The 14,237-nt window shown below is 33.2% G+C and overlaps 1 protein-coding gene across 6 annotated transcripts in view; it reads right to left on the reverse strand.

The window, feature by feature from the left end:
- The window catches only part of PMCA (plasma membrane calcium-transporting ATPase 3), a 46,010-nt gene extending 41,044 nt beyond the window's left edge, over nt 1-4,966 (reverse strand). For all 6 annotated transcript variants that reach the window (XR_913120.1, XM_011507994.1, XM_011507993.1 and 3 more), the window contains exons 1-6: nt 4,281-4,966; nt 3,267-3,461; nt 2,767-2,996; nt 2,559-2,694; nt 2,079-2,213; nt 799-834 (exon numbers count right to left, since the gene is read on the reverse strand). Coding sequence is in view for 5 of the 6 variants with exons in the window: in XM_011507994.1 (XP_011506296.1) it covers nt 799-834; nt 2,079-2,213; nt 2,559-2,694; nt 2,767-2,996; nt 3,267-3,461; nt 4,281-4,437 (889 nt within the window). In the remaining variant the exon portion in view is untranslated. The remainder of the gene's footprint in view (nt 1-798; nt 835-2,078; nt 2,214-2,558; nt 2,695-2,766; nt 2,997-3,266; nt 3,462-4,280) is intronic.
- Between the last annotated feature and the right edge of the window lie 9,271 nt (nt 4,967-14,237).

The raw sequence follows: 14,237 nt of genomic DNA on the forward strand, positions 1-14,237 counted from the left end.
TATTTTTGGTAGGTCAGCCGACGTTGATACTGAAAGAGTATAGCTCGAACGCTGAAATATGATGGATGAATTGATATAAAAGTCAAATTGCAAGACAAATTTTAGTGTCGTTACGGCATTGCATTCGTGATAAGACGTGATACTGTTATTAGGACAAAGCTTATTTCCTTAATCAAAACAATTGGCATTTTTATGTTTGCTTATAACATTGACATTAATAATATTTACGAATATAAAACATCGATTTGGAAATAATGAAATATATATGCTCTGTGCGTCAATTATAAAGTATATAAAAACAATGTTGTAATTTTAAAGAAAATTCGGAATGCTGAATTACTTGATCAAGTGAAAATAGATGTGTTAGTCATATCAAATCAGTAAAGTCAAAATGCAAGAGAGAAGATATTAACGGATTTAATGCAAACAAACCACCACTTAGCTCAAGGCGAATAGGAAAAGTTACGATAATATGATTAAACAGACAAAAGTATAACGGAGAAAAATATTTAATGATTCCCAAGCACAAATATAAAATCTTAATTAATATGAAAATTATAAAAGTATTAAATTAAATTTAAAAATAGTATTTTAAAGTTTATTAAAATCCTTGTTTAATTTAAGCTGCTTTCTTTATTAAATTTGAAAGTATAGAAAGTTAATTTGTTCCTGAAAATTTTTTAATTACCAGTTGAAATATTATATTAATACCAGTAGTTCCTTCAGCTGTTCGTTAAATAAAAAAAAAAAAAAAAGAGAAAAGAAAACTATAAGTACATGGTACTGAAATTTAATCACCTGATAGCGACTTCTTCTTCCGCTGCTTTTTAGCCTCTAGACAAGAAAACGCATGCAAAACAAAAATTCATTAGCAATCTGCTGCATTATGATTGATTATCGTTTTGATCATTGACTCTTTTAGGGTTTCACAAAAACAAATGATCATAGAGTTCATGAACAAATAGTTCAAAAGAATTTTCATAAATCATACGTAGTAATAAAAATACATTGCATATGTGGCGAACGAACGAACATAATAAATTAAACCAAAAATAATACGTAAAATAAATAATAATATCAAATAAATTGTATTAAAAAAATCCGTGTATAATAAATCTCTTAAGAATCATTTTTATATAATAATCTCTTAGCAATTATGAACTATTTATCCATTGAATTCTAAGTTTAATTCTAAGTTGAAATGATTAGATTGTAAGTGTGGGCGAACAATTTTTCTTGCCTTCTGTCATTTTCCATTATTTAAATGTTAATAATATCGCTCTATCGCCGATGCATATGTTTTTAGGCTATTATATGTAAATTAAGTAATGGAAAATGACGAAAACAATAAACACAAGGATACAAAATTGAAAGATGCCAAAGATAATTTAACAAGACACACATGTAAAACTATGTAAAAGACATTGAAAATGTTTATATTCTGCAATTTAATAATTTATAATTATCTGCTTAATGCGATATAAGGTTATGATAAAAGATTTCTGAGAACAATAAGTTAAAAAGTTAATCCTTTCAAGTGCACTAGGGCTAATTAGTAGTACTGCAGAAAAGGGAGAGCACGACATCACTTGAGATGCGAAATCATGCCAACAAAAAAAAAAAATAAATAAATAAATTTAAAGAGAAGATGGTCAACTAATATTAAATGAACATGTAGGGTGGGATAAACGTTAATTCGTTCAATCGGTAATAATAAAATCTGGTCTGATAATAAAACAACAAAATTCAAATTGAGAATAAAATCATGCGTCTGCAGATGTTCGGTTCGTAGTACTCTCCGATATTAACTTCGGCAACCTTGTAAAAAGATTGAGAAAGAGCAAGAGTCAGTCATAATCTTTCATGCCTTTGATTTTATAAATAATAACAATACTAATCTATTAATTGAACTATAGTTTTAAAAAATTTTCTGCTACATTTTATGTAAAGCGGGGGATTGGCAAACCTGATATTTAGAGTCCGAGCAAAGATATTCGCTCTGTCGTTGTATATGTTATTGTTATTGTTTTTGTTTTTCATTGACGTTTTATCTATTACGATGAAACGAAAACGCGTACCTTTTTTCATTTTCTTGATCTCTTGCTCTTGCTGATCGACAGCTGCACCCAGGAGAGTAAAGATAATACCCGCTTGTGAATTCACGCCGACGGCAGTGACCAGCATCTTGCCCGAACCCTCCATGACGTGAGTTCCTTGATAATAAAGACAAATTATTAACAAATAGATATTCTATGTTTTAATGTGCATACTGAGTGAGCAACTAAAGAGTGGCAGTATAAATTTTGAATTAAATAAAACGAAAAATACTAAAAACGCGTCATATTCGAATTCTATGAATACTTATTCGAATATTGGAGTCGCTATCATAAATTACATAGTTCGTCACACATAATTTATTAATTAATTATTGAATTTCTTTTCTTTACATTGATAGAATATAATATATATATATATATATATATATATATAAATGTTACAATATATATTCATTATCTTCCATAATTAAAAGCTATTAAATTTTATTAGCATTTACATACCTGAAAGTACCATTGGATCAAAGGATTCGCCTTTCTTTACATGATCTGATTCTCCAGTTAAACTGGACTCGTCTACTTTGAGATCATTGCTTTGAATGAGGATACCATCAGCTGGCAGTAGGTCTCCGTATTTAATCTAGACTCATTGAGTTAATATTGAGTATCTACTAGTTCATTAATATTAATATTAGTTAAATAATAAGCATACTTGACATATGTCACCAACGACGATATCGGAAACAGAAATCTGTTTCACCTCACCCTGACGAATGACCGAGAACTTGTGTTCGCCTTCTATCCTGTTTTGCAAGCCACGGAACTGTCTTTCTTTTGAATAATCATTAAAGGCAGTTACTAAAACGACAACAATAACCGAGATCAGGATAGCCAGACCTTCGATCCAGCCATACTTAGCTTCGTCGTCTTCCGTTCCAGGCTCTACGAAAGAAAATATAAATAGTTAGCGTTGCAGTAAGTTTGTAAATATTAGAGATAAAATTCATTTTAATTCAAGAATTTTTCACTTAATCAAATTTATAACACGCCTATTTGAGTTTTAATTTGATTTTCTCTTTTTACAAAAAATAATATCATAACATTGTTTCTTGTACTGTTAATTTTAATTTTATGATATTGATAAATTAATTCAAGCGTCAAAGAAAAGATGATTTTAGTAAGGTAAAATTTTTATATAAGCAAATTATTTACCAGAGTCTTCGTCTGCAGGATGGTAAAAACTAAGGCCTAGAGATACAAGTGCAGCAATCTCTAGAATAATTAACGTTACATCTTGCAGTGCTTCCCAAACAAGTGTTAGAAAGGTCTTTGGTGGTTTTGGGGGAATCATGTTGGAACCAAAGGTGTCTCGCCTATGCTGGATGTCTGCCACCGATCCACTAAGCCCTAAACCAATTAATTTGTTATCATTAATTTTTAAAAATATGCTTGCCTACTGTACAATACAATAGGTAGATCCAGTCGTGTTTAAGACACGCTTTATTTACCATTGGGAATAAACATTATCCATTCAATTTCGACTTGATTGAAAATTTATTATCACCCCCCTTAGTAAATGACAATTGCAGGCAAATTCTATGAAATTGCAATTGATGAAGAAAAATGTTCATAGTTAATTTAACGTTATAATGTAAGATTTTTTAGCAAACATTGAAAATTTAAGAAACGAATTTTGTCTTATCAAGGACTCGGTAATACAAGAAGAAAGTAAAAGTATTCGCACTGTCAAACGAGCATTTTTGAATTCTGCAATGTGAAAACAAAGCTCCCGTGAAAATTCCATTTCACTGCGATCAAGCGCTCGATCCTTAAAATAATGGGAATAAAACGAGAAACACAATAATGCCAGTAGAGTATGTTAGGGGGCGAGGAAGAACGAACGAGAGAATTGGTCACTCGGCAGGAAAATCGTATAGGAACGATATATTGTTTATATTGGCAAATCAGAAAGCCAAGCAGTCGATTTGAGGTTATCCGTGGCAGCCGAAGCTTGTCAAGGCTAAGAATAATGTCAGCGGCCGGCTGGCCGGGCATCGGGCATCGGGCATCGGGCATCGGGCATAAAAAGCGCGTTCGGTGAGGATCGGGCGTCCAGCTCGTTCAGCTCCCAAGGAGGCGTTCGGTTCCCCGAGAGAGGCAGGACTCGGCCCGAACCTAACCTCAAAGGCCGCGGGCCTGGAGGCCTCCGGGGGGCGCGTGACTCACCTTCGCTGGGCGAGGTGTAGAGCTTCTTGCAGACCTCCTGTACGCCCCCATAGCCGTTGAGCTTGTTGACACCCTCGCGGCCCCGGAGCTCCATGAGCTCGCGGAGCTGCTTGAGGGTGAGCCCATACTGGGCCGGTCGGCCGTCGATGGTCGCCATGACTCCTCCTCCTGCTGCTGGCCGCTACTGCCGCTCTGCCAGCGCAACAATTGCCGCTGTGCCAGCGCAACAGCGCCGCCGTCGCCTCGGCACCAGCCGCTACTATCTCCGGCTCGCCGACGACGACAGCAACGAGGGCGCAGTTGCCGTGGCCGAGGACGACTCGGCCGGAGCGGCGGGAACTCGTCCGGTCGTTGCGCGACGTTCAGGGCTCAACCGCCGTTGCACTCGTCCCCGTGCCGGAGCCCCGACTACTGTCTTCCCGAGCGCCGCACCCGCTCACTTTGCTGCTCCACCGAGCACCACCGCGGCCAACGCTGTTGCTGCTTCTGCTGCTGCTGCTCCTCCTCCTCTTCCGCGGCCTCCTCCTCCTGGGCCGCCCGCGCCCTGTTCCTACCTCCGGAACTGGTGGTCCCACAGCTGAAACAGAAAACGAAGGGGCCGAGAGTTAATCAATTGTCTTTGGTTCGTCGCGCTCGAGGCGTCCGTCACCAGCTACCCCGGTCACTCTCGATCGCCTCCTACACATTCTCCTCCTCGTCCCCTTGTTACGTAACTATAATGCCTCATAGGGATGAGACAAGGCCAACAAGGGGATGCCAAAAGTGTCAAATATTCTTTCGTAAGCTCTCACAATAATGCGAGGAAGGGTGTCATAGGTGTCATAGGTGTCATAGGTGTCATAGGTGTCAAACGTGTGTCAGAGGTGTCAGAGGTGTCGAAGGTGTTAAAGGTGTCAGAGGCGCGCCTCTACCTCTCCCACGACCTTTCCTTATCCGTTCTTATAATTGAAATCGCGTTACGCCTCGCTTCTTTCCTTAATCTCGGCTCGGCCGCGACTCGGACTAGCTATTTTACAACGCCAAGCACGTTAATAAATTATTCGCTAATATACGAGGCAACAATGTCGCTGCAGTGCCGAGGCAGATTTTGATTTCAGAGCGCGAGGAACGGAGAATCGCCACCGTGTTGTTCGTGCACCGAGTGGAGGATATGAAGTCGAAAATGTGAAGCGAACGAGGTTGGTTAATTGTCGACAATGTGCTCCTATCATCACTCATTCGTGCTTATTAACGAATAAATAATATTATAGAATAAAGTAATATGGCGGCAATTGATCGCATTCGCGAGATTTGCGCAAATTGAGAGTAAGTATTTATGATCTTGAGATTCTCTCCGATCTATGCGGCATATTTTATTGATTGGTACGATAATTTTCTAAAGCCCTTAATCCATTTTTCTCTTTTCCTGCTTACATTATCTTTTCTATACATCTTTCTTTCTATCTCTTCCTCTTCCTCTCCTTATTCTTCTTCTTCTTCTTCTTCTTCTTCTTCTTCTTTTATTCAACGATATGTATTCAACGATATGTTAAGTGAGTTCAATGTGAATAACAAGGATTTTATAAACATCAAAGGCTTCTACGATAAAGTTCTTTAATATTTAAAAATAAGTCAATAAGACTCGATATCCATAGGATCGATGCATTGTTCAATATTGAAAGTTAAATCGTTTTAAATTTCCCATATTGCCGATGTTTGGCTAAAATTTTAAACGTATCTCTGCTACAAATTTAGGTTGCCCTCATAAATTATTCTTTCATAAAATGTGCAATGATTAATAATTGCTTGGCTCTAATAATTCTCGTAATTTTAGTTTGTTAATTATCCCAGCAACATCAAATCATATCATAAATATCAATGGCTAGAATAATAATATGCCTAGTTGAAATGTTTTGTTGAACTAAGGTTTATCTTATCTTAAAATAAAAGGTTAATGCCTAAATGAGCACGACTCGTGTATTACGATTTAATTATCAAACGCTAACGTAATAATTTGAATAATCTTTATAAAATGGGCCAAATCGGTATTTACATAGTACATGCACGATAATCAATTGAAAATTCAAAAACGGATATTATGAATTGATTTTTAAGTTTAAATGTAAGCTCGGACCATCATTTACTTGCCAAACCCGATTAATCTTTTGTCCCGATAATTTTTAGTTTTGTTCTCTTACACTTTCTCTTCCTTTTTTTTTACTTTATTGTTTTGTTGTTTTTTTTTCTTCAAAGTGCCAAGCATATAACATTGATTAAGAATCTCACATATCTAGATAATTTCGATATCGAAACTATCCTTTACAATTTTCTTCTCAACTCGGTTCATTTTTTTCTTTTATGCAACTAAAAATTCTTATATATCTATATATCTATATATATATATATATATATATATATATATATATATATGTATTATTTAAATTACTTTTACGTTGATTGATTTTTATAAATTGAACTTTCAGAAATTCTAGAAAATGTAAATTAAATATTCTAAAATATACTTAAAATCTATATAAAATTTTTTAGCTTCAGAAGATGAAAAGTATTGATCGCATGCACGTTTGCGTGTTGTATTAAAAATTCTTTCTTTTTTTTTTAATTTATTGCAAATCTTAAGTAATTTATTTGAAGCAACTAAAATTTCTTACGAAATGTTATACATTCCTTTTAAATAACAATTTTTAATGGCATTCAAATTTTTGACAAATATAAAAAAACTTTGAAAAGAATTTTACGTGAAATCACATTTTATGAAAAGCCTCTATTTAGAATTATTAATTCCATAAATGCCAATGAGATCACATTGAACATAGTTTCGAACTCATAAACGTTGTCGATTATTATGTTTTATCAATTATCTTACGAGTTTATTCATTGAGTTTTTTCGTTTTTTTTTTTAAGTAATACATAACTTTATTTTCCAAGAAGAAATATTTAAAATTGATTTTATGTATAAATATAATTCGGATTACCGCTGACTACTACAATATCTCAAAATTTCTCCATATAATCCTAAAAGACATTCATACATAATAAACAAATCTAAAGCGCAAAATCTAAAAGAACATTACCCGTCGCCAGATTTTATTATAACATACAATGCGACGTTTAGAAAAATATATTTTATCGTTTTAATGTATTGGAGTAGGCGTTTAATGTAATCTGCAAACATGACTATACACGAGATAATATTAATATGCATAGGGAAAGTTTATAACATTAGGTATTTTGTTTATTAATAGAATTTAAAAACATTCACAATATACCGAACAATATTTATTTCTCTTCAGTTTAATATATTATTTACTACCATATTTGAAATTTCTAATTAATTTCGTAATTATTCAATATAACCGTTTTTTTTTTGTTGTTTTGCAAAACAAAGGAAAGAAAAAGGATTTTATTACTTTGTTTTTCAAAAACATTGTTTCCATTTGAATAATTGTACGATGTTGTTTCATATTGTTGAAGATATACGTACGGAGTTAGTGATTTGTTGCATTTCCATAAATTCAAATTTAATTAAACTTAACGGCGAATGAATACTCATGTAGTGCATTACATTAGTTGTACCTCAGTATTAGGTGAATAAAATTAATTCAAGCACTTATCTGTGTGTGCGTGTGTGCGCGTGCGCGCGTGCACATCCAATGATAAGGCTTTAAATTCAATATACGAAGTTATATTTTAGTAATATTTAATATCAACTGTAAAAACTAACTTTGATCGTTTGTACATTTTTAATGGCAATGTATACAAAATTTCGTCCTCGTATATATTTCGAAAGGATAGGAAAAAGGAGTGCATAAAAGTACGAAAGATCGTTAGTTGCGATACGTGCAAAAAAAAAAAAAAAAACAGTTTTTTTTTATTTAATAGAGTAGACTTTACATAAAAGAATATTTATGTCGGGTGATAAAAATGAAGATAGCGTTATTTAAAAGATATTTTTCCGAAAATATCTTTTTCACGTGGGAAATGAAAGATGAAATTACGTCTTGAATGTCTGATATACACCTACTTGAGAGATGGGTATCCTTTAGTTTTTCACGCCTGTGCTAACGTCAAACGAAAAAGTCCTTTTCGTTTTCATCGCGTGGGGCTAGCTTCCTCCACTTTCTACTCACTGCTCGGCTTTTGCGCTATGTAAATGTTAGCTTATAAATCGGCTCGATTATCATCTGGATAATCAAAAATTACGAAAAACTACGAGAAGGATAAATGACCACTGCATAACTCAAAATAGTCTTTCTGCAATGCAGCTCGTGCTTACTCTTGTATTATAATTTATGGATTCCAATCGTCCTTCGCTGTCGGATATATAATTTTACTTGCGTAATAATATAGAAAAAGGATAATTAGTGATATAATGGTTAAGTGGTTGCGTTGAAAAACGAGAAAGGTAGAAACATGCTAACGAAGAAGGTTAAAGTCGCTGGATTTATTTTTTGTGATTGTTTGATTGAAATATCTTACGACTGACCTAGAATGCACCGAAGGAGCAGTGAAAAGAAAACTTTCTTCTTAAACTTTATTTGCAGACTTTTCAGTCGATTTTCTTATTTGTAGAAAATAATAGCTGCGACGGCATACTGTCACAACACGATTGACTAGTTGCAACTTGATTGGGCATATTCAACAAATCGATTTACGGCTTTTTAAAATTGTATCAATGTCCAAGTCCGTCGAATATTCTATACTCGAATCCCATAATAAATCATTCGAAGATTTCTCCAGCATTGTGCAGAATCTCTATCATCATACCCAATTGAAAATAAGAAAAGGCTAATGAACGATACTGTCACTTGGCTGACAATCAAAACAAAGTCAACACAGAATCAAAACAAGCACGAGGTGCGATAGTCGAGCGCTCGCTAGCAAATCGAGGTGCGAATAAAAAAAAAAGAAAGGCAGGAAAGTATAGGCGCTTCGGGTTGGGAGGAAAAATGAACGAGGAAGTGCTACTTCCTCTGATTCCAACGATTCACGCTTTGTTCAGTCGAAGCGACTGTTGGTAAAAGTCGTCGAGAGCCGGGCTCCACTCTGCGCAATCGTAAATGGAAGTTCTCGGTTCAGTGGATTTCACTAGGAATCGGTGCTTGGAAGAGTTGCCCCGGTAAATAGACAATTATCATAAGTCGCTAATGTGCTATACGAAGAACGAAAATTCTGTCGCTGACAAAAGAGAGTCGACAGAACAAAAAGAAGAAAAAAAAACAAAAAAAGTAAAAAGACAAAAAAAAAAAAGAAACAGAATATTGGTCGATTCGTTGGGATGGACGTTTAGCGATATGCATTTACAAGAGGATAAATTGTTTAAAGCGGATCGCATACTCTCACGGGGACATTATTTTATTTATACCTCGAAAATATACGAAAATTATCCGCAGTCAATTTAATAAAAGTTCCCGCATTGGCAAATTTATGCTTATTCATGTGTAATCTCGGCAAAATCTCGTAATATCCTTACGATATTATTAAAATAAGAACAAAAACTGTCTAGTATTAAATTTGAATTGTAATAGTAAGAAAAATTTGTAAAATCGAGATATTATATTCGTAATGTTCGACATAACTAATGCTACAATTTAATAATGAAAACTAAATAAATATATTATTGCAAATACTTTATCGATACACTATAAATAATAATGCCATTTTTTTTCTATTGAATGTTGCATATTAAGTAGGTCAATGAGCGAGTTATTAAATAATAATGTACTTGATTGTTATGTATAAATACTGACGAAGGCGCGTGCGCGTCACATGCCAGTTTCAGAAAAAACAGTAAAATAAATGTTAAATATTGTATTGAAATTATTTGACAATAATGATGTTTTATATTACGATTAATAATAATATTATATTATTCATTTGTGATTCATTTGTCAAATGTAAAATTATTTCACGACCAAATATTTTTCCAGTGTTTTATTATGTATTAATGTATTGTATTGTATTATGTATTAACTTATGTATTAATTTATTCTATTACAATTCGAGTAGTATTATCGTATTAAAGTTTTTAAAATAACAATGATTGCTAAAATCGTTATATATTACCAATCTTTAAGAATATTTTTTCAGTAATAAATTTCTACAAGGTTTTTTCGATCATATATATATATATATATATATATATATATATAAGAGAAATTATTTATTTCAGTGATTTGTTGAGCAATACATACAGCACGAAGGATCATTTACATTTTGAAATGACGCATTGTCAAAGGCAAATGATAATGCTTCTTCTTCTTTTTTTTCTTTTTTTTTAATTAACAAACTGCTTAATATATTGTAGATATATTTAATATATTTAAATTACACTCGTTCGATTATAATTTTCATAATTTATTCTCAAAGTGCTATTATAATTACATCAATTATGTTTCGTTTTATGGTATTACTCAACTTTTAGGATTTATATAGAAAGTGAGCAAGTTAATATTCATTAACTTTTAAAGTAGAGTTTAAAATAATGAAATGTTTTTAATTGGATTTTCACATACAAATTTTATAGCAGCTTCAATTCTTTGAAAGTCTTATTTGAGAAAATCTTTTAATAGTCTGCGATATTTATTTACAAAATTATTATGTAAACTGTACGGCATATATTAATGACGTAAATGAAATTATTTATGCAAGTATTGACGTCGTCGTCGTTGTCGTTGATGTCGTTGATGTTATTGTTATTATTATTGTTATTGTCGTTATTATTATTATGAATCCAGAGGATTTAATTATTGAATTAATTTTATTATCGTGTCATATAAATAACGAAAAGTTAAGGAACGAACTTTTATACACAAAGTCATTTGCGTGAAATAGATATTTATAAATTGATGATTATTAATTATTCTTGTATTATCGATCAATACAAATTATTCCGTAAGTTATATGCCTATAAGGTAATATATTTGATAGCAAATATAGGGCGATCGACTCATTTTCTCATTATACTTTTTTCAAGGCTTGAAAAAAAAATCTTACGTTCTTTAGCATTTAAATGCGTGCCGCCATCGATCGACGACAAGAGCTTTTATTATAATTTGCAAAAAAATATCTTTGCTTAGGAGATATGATTATTGTGGTAAAATCGAAGCATAATGAAATAATTAATACTAATTAAAAATTAGTATAGAAAATTAGAAAATTAGAAGACTTGCCCAAAGGATTAATTTTGAAACAATAAAGTCGAGTAAAGGCCGTCTTGAATGAAAACGTCGATCGTAGTCCATATTTTCATCGCATTAAACAGTTACACAGAGTCCTAAATGCCACATGACACACCAAGTGACATCATGAAAACTCGTTCCGAGAAGTAAAAAATGATGAAAAAAAATCAAGGATGACGTCGTTACTTACTATTAAGAACAACGTATTCGTAGCACCACTTTGTTCGAAAGAAATTACGGCACGGATTCCTGATTTACACAAATCACGAACTACCTCGACGATCTTTCTCGCTGATTATTCGCTCGACTTAGGCATTTAAAAATACGGTGGCTATCTCATCGGTCGCAGACACCACATTGCCGCGAAAATCGACTCGATCAAAGCCACCGGACGAATGCTAACGATCGTAACGAGCGTCAATGTCACGGAGAGCCTCGACTATTTAACGGGCTGGGGCCACTGCTCACACGGCCCTTTTTCCCGAAAAATGCCGACTCCGAAATTAATTTCTCACCGACGCGCTCACTGTCACATACATCAGCTTACGAACGCGTTGACGTCAGTCGAACTGATTAGCCGAGGCGACCCGACGGCACACCCGCCCACCCGCCCGCCACCTCAACCTTCTCCGCGCAGATAAGACAGCAGGCCGTGATTTTCATGTATGCATCTTATCCTGAGTGTCTAGTGAATGTCGGGGACGTTAATCCACTTTCTTACGGACTGCACGGACGTCGGCATCCGTGGACCGCGAAGTTTTTCTCCCCGCGATACTCCTAGGCGCTGACGGATCGAAGAGACGAAATAAGCGAGCGAGATGCCGAGGGTTTTTTTAGCGCAACGACGTTGACGCATCGAGCGTAATTAGGAAAATTCCTGTCCTCGGCACCTGGCTTTCGACACTGCGAATCCGAGCTTGAAACAATTTCGTTTTGAAATGCGCAATATTTCAAGTGGAGCTTTATAAATTATAGCGTATTTGTAACTATTTCAGAACATTCAGGCTGGTCAGCTTTAATGATCCGAACGCGTAGCTGTGCGACCTACTAAAGAAATCCGTATATTTATCACCGCGACGAAAGAGACGCTTGAAGTTTTGCATTATTATCGACGATTCGGCATTTTTATACGATCCGATGATTTAATCTTATGAAAATGCAAACTGCAAGGGCGGGAAGAACGATGGATTCGCTTCCAATTAATAGTGAATGTATGTCGACGTGAGTTTCGAAATTAACTTAGTTTAGTTAAACAGACGACGAAAACAGCAACTAATTGGCTGCATTCTTTCTTTAAATTCTTGCGACGTATTTATTATGTTATTTTTAATAAATAAATAAACAAATAAATAAATAAAATACAATAATTATCTATGCACGTAAGAGCGTAAATTTTTAATACATTTTCCTTTCATACATTAGAAGAAGGGAATTTTTAGTATATTTATTGTATATAGTATAAACATATAACAAACTATGTTATGACATTTTCAATACTCAAAAAGCAATAAAGTATACATTTTGCAGGAAATATAACAACTGTTGTATAATTTACTAAGAGCTCGATCGCTCGTAAGTATTGGAGTATTGAGAAAACAAGTTTTTTCACAACGTAGATCATCTACTTAACATTAAAAATTTTTCAAGATAAAGATGTCGAAAAGCTAAAACTACAGACAATTACTGTGAGAAATATGGCAAATATGGAATAAAAAATCTTTTTTAAAAATTGGTAATCCAAATGTTTTTAGATATAACTTATAATATCTCTTTAACGGGTAAATAGTAAAAATACCTTTCTAATAAATATATCTTATTTGAGGCATATCCCGAGGATTCAACAGTAAGGTATGGATTTTAAAAGAATGATAATAATTAGCAGTACTCGAATACTTGGTACTTGTAACTTCACTGCAATTAAAAAAGGAAGAATTTACGATTTATTTCACGTAGAAAGACCAAGTCTCGTTTATCAATTTTCTTAATATTGATCGTTTCATCGATTATACATGATAAGATAAAAAATTAATTAAGTGCTACTTTCACTTTGGAAATTATATTTAAAACTAAAGAAATTGTCCTTATATTTTATTGCAATCTTATAGCGGTTTGCGATTATAAAAAAAAAAAACGAACAATGTCGATTAAAAAATATCGATAAGCTAATTCAAATTAATGTTGTGTTCGTAACAATATAATACAATATTTTGCTAAAATATGGAATTTTTAGTAGCGATTGGAATAGGAGAAGAAACTATCTTATGAAAATCAAATTTAATATTAGAAGGCGGGAAAAGGAAAAAAAATTAGTGAATTATAAAATAAAAAAAAAAAAAAAAAAAAAAAAAAAATAAAAAAGTAGAAATAAGATCGAGTTTTTACGTCTTATTATTTTCTATTTGCGTCATCGAAAAGTGGTGTGCCTTAATTTTTCATTATCATAATCAATAATTTCATTTGCGTTTAACAATACGATCAATTTCTTGCTAATTATAATTATACAACATTAACAACTAAAATGTAAGTATTTATTTTATGATAATATCGTCGAAATGAAAACAATCCTCCTTTTTATTACAAGCATACATCTTTTATGTACTCAACGGAGAAGGTATGAATTATACATTTTTTTTTTTTGTTTTTTTTTTTTTTTTTTTTTTTTTTGATAAATTTGAGGGAAGTGGATATTTAATATTTGGTTCATATTTTACGTGCATTTCGAATATAATAAAATTTTTTACAAAAAATGGAAATTGTCGGAGTAAAAAGGGTACGAGAC

This window comes from Ceratosolen solmsi, unplaced genomic scaffold, assembly GCF_000503995.2.
Source record: "Ceratosolen solmsi marchali unplaced genomic scaffold, CerSol_1.0 scaffold1, whole genome shotgun sequence".
Lineage (NCBI taxonomy): Eukaryota > Metazoa > Arthropoda > Insecta > Hymenoptera > Agaonidae > Ceratosolen > Ceratosolen solmsi.